We start from the raw sequence: 7,200 nt of genomic DNA on the forward strand, positions 1-7,200 counted from the left end.
TTTTTCACTCTTGGACATAATCCAATAACTCCATCTTACCCTGCCGGGTAGCAAGGAGCTTCGACCGGATACGGTACGCCTGGTTAGGCGTCGCAAACACGCGCAAAAGCTGTTTTTCAGCTGATCCCAAGTGGGTAATTCAGCGTTAAAAGACGTGGCGCACGTTAGTGCCCATCAGCGAGCGCGAGCGCCAAGCCTGGAGATAGCCAGCGCCACGCGCTAATGCTCAGACTGGAGCAGGGCCGATCCTATGGCCATCTCGACCTCACGGGCCAGAGTAGGATATTCTCTCCATTCTTCCCCTCGAAGGGTTTACGCTCACCATGAGCGGTTTCAGTCTCATACACGCTTCACGCATCATCAACGCCGCCGCCGTTGCGGCGCTCATCTTCTCGAGGACGAGCTCCAAGAGGACGTTCTCGTAGCGTGAAAGCGATTCCAGCCTAGCGGTGACCGCCTCTGTACCTCGACGCAAGATGAGCCACACGCTCCGGGCCAAGTAAGGACATAGGCTTACTAAGCGCGTCCCGCTGCGCCCGGGGCGAATTGGCGGACACGGGTTGTTCATCCTCACAGAAGATATAGTCAGTCAACTCAGGAGCGGGATTAACTACAAGTACTACCAAGTGCAGCGAGGTTGCTGTAGCCCTAGCGTCAGAGGAAGATGTTTGATTTAAAGAGTCACTAGTACTAAGTTCCTTATCCGAAGGACACTTCCAGCCCACGACCAGGGCTCAAAGCTAATACCTTAACTTTTATGCTTCAAAACCAGAAGTATTTTATTTACTGTTATCGCGGCCAAGCCGCCTAGGGGTAAATGTGTCTGTTTAACTATCCAGCAAAGTTAAACCAAATCAAATGCATAACGTGTGGGGTTCAGCCAGCGTACTGAGAGACCTTGTTAAATCTCCAACTTATGTACTGAGAGTATGCTAACTCTTCGGGTACTCCGTACCCCTGTTTGTCCCACATAATGTAGCCCCGTTACAGTATGTGGATTGACTCTCGCGTTTGATGCTGCTCCAGTATGGCAACTATAGCTACCTATGTTACAGGAAGGTACGGAGCACTTACAGTTAGTCTGATTTTGCAGAGCGATCTCGACAGAAGAACGTCTGGAAATGGTTTTACGAGGGCATTGTGAATGTCGAAGCAGTCGTACGTCGAAAACAATTAGACCGCCCAAGTAATCGCAATGCAGACACGTCAAATGCGACGCTGGTTTAAGGCTTTACCAGAAGTGCTGCTTGTTGATGCCACGCACAACACCAACGACCCCGCTACAGGCTCTTTTCGCTTATGGTTAACGACGTGTACGGTTATATAAGTTTCTGTACTTCATGACACCTGATGGTGTGCGTCCAGTTACTCTTGTCAAAGCAAAACCGAACAGAGATAGAAAATGAACAGAGTATCCTGCTTCTTGGATTACCTATTATTGATGTGTTTGCCTAAGTGTGGTACATCGGACCGTGTGTACAGAGCCCATCGTTCTTTTATCGAGTCCCAATTCCTCATGAAGAACTTTACAAATGGATGGTTTGGATGAGGTATGGAATCAGCAGCTTGAAGACGAACATCATCCAAAAATAAGTAGAGTTACTTCAAATACTTGGTGTACCCTTCCAAAGAGGTGGCAAGTCACATCATATCAACATAATATTCTACTTGATCTTTGCCGAAACTAGACGGCTCACCATACTCGCTCTTTTTCATCTCAGACCTGACGTGCTTCTTCAAGTGAAAATGGCACAAAGTCTCCTTCACGCTAGGGAGCTCGCTTTCTAATAGGCCCAATCTCGCATAGCTTTGTCAATTACGATCGCCTTGATTTGATCCCAAGAAGAATCGCCGAGCTTGAATGAACTGATTGCATCTGTTAGACACTCCGCACTCTCATATTTCCATTACAGACTTGAAATATCATGGGAGCACATTAAAGAGAATCTGAAACCAGAAATGGCTCTTGATGTATGTGGATACTATGATGCTTCTACAGGCCGTCGCTGCGATGAAGTGCGCGCGAAGACTTACATACGTGGCTAGATGGGCTGTGAAGGCGCTGATCAAGAGCTAGAAACGCTAGCTTATGAAGGCAGTCCGTACGCATACCGACTTGTGGAAGAACAATATTGGATATCCAAGGAAAGAAGGACGCACTACGAGGTGAAATAGCTTCATTCGGGCTTGTTGGGGTCCGTAAGTGTCATAACAGGTGCTATATAACGAGTGCTTAAACGTGCAAAATTGTTTCTTGTGCTTTACGGTTGTTCTTAGCTCTGTCAATGCTCCTGTGTATTTATAAAAAACCATGCTGCTCTCATGCCATCACGTTATGTATGCAAGAAAAAGCGGTAATTCCGATTCGATATCTCACACCACGTCGAAGTTATCGTACAAGTTGAACAAACCTGCTGCAAAAAAAGCCCCAGATAAAGCTGAAGCGCGTACTACAGACGAGGACACTTTAATATGACACTTTTGGTTTTTCGTTATCTATGCTTTCAAATCCTAATATTTTTATCCAATCAACTGTAAAGATGTATTACAGTCCAGCTTTCTCCCAAGCCCGCTTGATGCAGCGCTCGTCGATGGCCGCCCACGCTGTCACTACCCTGTCTACAAGCAGCTTTCTCTTCTCATCTGCAGACATGCGCTTGAGCGCCAGCAGCCTCTCCCGCAGAGGCAGGGACCCATTCCTCTGGATGGAGGTTAAGTTGTAGGATAGCGTCAGCGAGCGTAGCTTCTTCTTGAACGGGCCCATGATGCCCACGTCCAGAGGTTGTAGTACAGCAGTAGTGTTTTTTGGTAGAGGCACGAGCTCTGTCCCCCACGACGCGAATGCTTCCTGCGCGGTCTCGGACACATGGCACTTCAGATTGTCGACGTAGATGGCTAGAGGGTCTGGGAATTCGTCACAAACAAATTCTGCCAACTGACCGTGGATAAACGTTTCGTTCCAAACCCTTGTATCCATCCAACCATTTTGTTGGACGGTTACAAGGACTTGGTTCGAGTATGCCGTCATATCACGTTCAATTGTGCCGCCTGGCTGGCCGCGGAAAATGACTAGCGGCTTTAGCTTTTTTCCTGCCGCGGAAACGGTGAGCAGCACACTCGCTCGATCCGAACGGCGGCGTCCTTTGACCCGCGCGGACTTGCTTTGGGCCGCGCTCGGCAAGGATGATGCCGGGGTCTTCCTCGTAGTAGACCGCGGTTTCGTCAGCATTGAAAGACGCACTCTCGCTGGTACGCCTTCTTGATTTCGGCGCCAACCTCTGCCGAAAAGCGCTGCTGCTCTGCGAGCAGCTCTTGGTCGATATGATAGTTTTGGTGGCCCGACGAAACGAAAAGCCGCGACTCAGTGCTACGCGACGGATTGCACGTCGTAGACTGTCCTCTTGACGCGTCAGCAAATAGTCCGAAGCCCATGAGCTGTATTCTTCCTTGACAAAAGCAACACAGTGGTTAGTTTTTAGTGCAAAATCATCACGACGCATGGCTTTAATCCACTGTATGAGCTCATCTGCGTATGGGAAAACGCAGTGACGGCCCTGGCCCCCTAACGTGGTCTTGGAGCTCTTTTTGTTAGCACACGCTTCTCTAAGTCTATCCTCGTTCTTTATCCACTCGTACACAGCTGTGCGAGTGTGCACGTCATTGGAAGCAGCTACAGCAGCGACTTTGCCGCCTGCTTTAACTTTCTCAACGACTCGAAGCTTTAGTTCGTTTGAATACGTGCTACGACGACCTTTTGATGGTAGATTCAGCTGATAGATCACCTCACCGCCACCGCTACTGTCGCTTTCAGCAGCGTCATCCTCGTCGCCGGCAGCTCCGGCACCATCGCGGATACCCCACTGGAGCATTCGCAGCTCGAGCTCTTCCATGGCACGATTCGAAGTGAGCTCATGGCCACAATATTGTTTTTGACATTCTATTGGCTGAAATTATTGACAAAAAACCTCGTGTCATTCATTAGTGTCCGTCATATTAAAGTGTCCTCGTCTGTACCTTTCAAGTCCGCGACTCGGCCAGGACAGCAAGACGCCACCAGGTTCTGAAATGGCTCAACGAAATACAAGCATGCTCTTGAGTGCGCAAAACGTATCGCGGATATCATGAGCGTAAGTGTTTTACGGGATGATAAACGCATTGGAAATTTTTTAGGAGATCATCAAAGACGGTGTGCCTTCCTGCGTTAGACGAGAGGGTGAATGAGTCGATCCTCTTTCACAGCTACTATCGCTGACATTTTCGCCAACACTGGATTCTTATGTTGTTGGAGGTACGCGCTCGGATACAGATGAGTTAATCGATAGCTTGGCAAGTAGTTTGGAGGTCAAGGAGCCCCCTACGCAACGAACCGCTGCCCAAGTCCCACTTTGAGTGCCTGTAGCTACTGCTGAAGTACCTCTAGACATGTGCCTCCAGATACTTCAGAGGTATTACCAACTGCACATCCTGTATTGCGATCTACAAGCGATATAAAACCGAGTCGACTACGTGTTCAAGAAGTTGCATCTACGGAAAGAGAGCCGTGCCCCGCAAAGAAACTATATGTAAGCAGCACTTCTTCAGAGTCTTTGCAGTCGGGGTCTTTCGTTGTTTCGAAAAGCACAAAATTTGTGGCCGCTAATGAGCTCGAAAAAAACAATGCAATGCGTAATTTAAGTAGCGCGTCGAACATGGGAAGCAAAAGACCACCAAGCTGATACAAGGCACGCTAGCCCCAGTTCCAACCTTACGGAACATCGCCAGGCTGCTAGACAACGATTTTTTAAATGGTGACGCCAAGCCGATACTACCTAATCTCTCTATACCGAAGACGGCGAAGGCGATAGCAGGAATTTACACACCGGCTGAGTGCAACTCCGACATTCGATTTGTATTTCAGACACAATTTGCGGAGAAATGTGAAGCTGCATCCGTACAATTTGCAAAAATATGGTGGGATCATTTGCAGAAGATGGTGTCCCCCCGCTTCGGCATATTCCAGCACAGAGATAAATATTTCATGCTAGTTTACCATGGATCCATCGCAACGATGGATCGATGGCAAACTAGCATGAAATATTTGTCCGAGATCGAAGAAGCAATCAACGGAACAATCAATACTATTATGCTTTGCAGTGATTTTGCCGGCAATTGAGGAGCTAAACATGCCAACCCGTCATCGTAAATGTGTGTAAAAAAGGACCATTTCCTAGTATTTAGCTAACGGTTTGCGTAAACCCACCTGTATCTATTTTAATCGATGTGGCCACGAGGCTAAACTCGCAAGCAATGCCTTCCATTTACGCTGTTAAATCAATTCCGGCTCGATTGTGGAGCTCCGGGCGCAGGTGATCGAAATACCGCATCTGAGCCAGAATTGCAGTTTCTAAAGCGCAATTCTGGCCGATTTAAGGTAAATCATCGTGGATCACAATTCTATAAACTCGCATTATCGTAAATCCACCTCCTGTAACTTATAAATCCAGCAAATCTAATCTCGCTAACCAAACTCGCTGCAAAGCACAATATCACCAAACGAATAGCTATACCCAAACATCTCGCGGATGGTGTTCAAAGCGTTTCAACAGAACGGCACACTCTGCGCAGTGTGGGCGCGGCAGCACCACGTACGTGGTCGACGCAGCTTCCAGTTGTTGCATTTGCGCTCAACAACGCGGTGCACGCGCCCACGGGGTTCCCGCCGCTCTACTTGAACGGCTTCCGTCACCCCAGAGTGCCTCTCACTCTTCGATGAGACACTGACTCCTTTTTTGTGAGTGGGGGAGAGGATCGGAAAGCCCTTTCCTCCCGGGTCTCCGATGTGAGACCCGTTTTGCTGCGGAAACAAGTGGAATCCTTTATGGATACCAAGCTGAGCGCTGTCAGCAGGGTCCGCGATGCCAGGGCAGCGGCCCAAGATAAACAAAAGGAGTACAAAAACATGGAAGAGGAAACTTAAGTGTATTTAAAGTGGGGAACTTAATGTTACTAGACACGAGGAATCTACCTCTTGACACTGTCAGCTCTGTCGGCAGCAACAAGCTGAAGCACCGGTTCATCGGACCATTTGCAGTCCTGGCCAGACATGGTGCGTCGTACACCATCGACCTGCCAAAGTCAATGACGACGCACCCGACGTTCTATATTAGACGTCTTAAGCGGTACTTTGATCCGCAGGGGGTTACTGACTCGCAGAACCACCTTGAACCAGCTCCTCGAAGCGAGGGCCGGTCACAGACGTCGACGAGGGCGTGGGAGCAGGCACCCAAGCCTCGGTCGGAACGGCAAGGCTGCGGTCAAGACCGTACGCCGGAGGGGCTCCGTACGAACGGAACCCGGCGCCATACGCCGAGTACGCACCATACGCGTACGTCTGGGAGTGTGCCGCAGGCGGCTTCGGACGTGGCAGCAGAGCCTCGATCCGTCGGATCATGCGAAAGGCCTCGCCCAGATCGGACGAAGAGGCCCGGCGATCCACCCGCAGATGCAGGCTCGCGACCTCTCGCTCCAACAGGTCCAGGCGAAACGCAAGACGAGCGAGCTCGCCCTGATTCCCGGCCTGGGCGACAGCGTCACCGCCAGTCCCAAGGCCAAGTGCAATCACAAGCACAAGGACACGTTGACGGAGGCGGTCAACCTCAGGGCCCTGTGTCGGACCCGCAGCCGGAGCACTCGGACGAGAGTGGCGTTCGGGAGGCGCCGAGTACTCGTGCTCGTACGAGGGCACCTCCGCCCCTGCTTGACCGGAATGGAGAAGTCCACTTCCACGTGGAGCGGATCCTCCAGGAGCAACGGCGTCGCGGTAAGCGACATCTCCTCGTGAAGTGGAGGGGTTATGCTCACTCCGAGAGCTCGTGAGAGCCGATTGATCGGCTCCTGATTGGCTGCCAGAAGGCTGTCGCAATCTGGGAACAGAAGCGACGGCAGCTTCATAAGTAGTCCGGGGCTTCTTGCCCGAACGGGGTACGAACGATGAATACATTCCGTACCCGCGCTCATCGTGAGCGCTGGAAGCCGCGCGCTTCAGGATGTCCCTTGGCAGCATGCGCTTGCTGACCAAATGGACAAACCGAACACGAAGATCACGCTGGTCCGGGATGCGGGACAGCAGCTGATCTTCATGGAGTTCCCGTAACTCCGTGGGTGAGTAAATTAGTGAGACTCCACCCATGCCCAGAACATGTCCTCATAAGAACTCCACGT

The 7,200-nt window shown here is 50.5% G+C and overlaps 1 protein-coding gene across 1 annotated transcript; it reads right to left on the reverse strand.

The window, feature by feature from the left end:
* Nucleotides 1–2,545: 2,545 nt before the first annotated feature.
* Nucleotides 2,546–2,977, reverse strand: PITG_12704 (uncharacterized protein; the record flags this gene model as incomplete). The annotated part of the gene is made up of 1 exon (XM_002900066.1): nt 2,546–2,977. One exon carries the CDS (start codon nt 2,975–2,977, stop codon nt 2,546–2,548), a length of 432 nt encoding a protein of 143 aa, XP_002900112.1.
* Between the last annotated feature and the right edge of the window lie 4,223 nt (nt 2,978–7,200).

Source organism: Phytophthora infestans, genomic scaffold, assembly GCF_000142945.1.
Source record: "Phytophthora infestans T30-4 supercont1.27 genomic scaffold, whole genome shotgun sequence".
NCBI classification, from domain to species: Eukaryota; Oomycota; class Peronosporomycetes; order Peronosporales; family Peronosporaceae; genus Phytophthora; species Phytophthora infestans.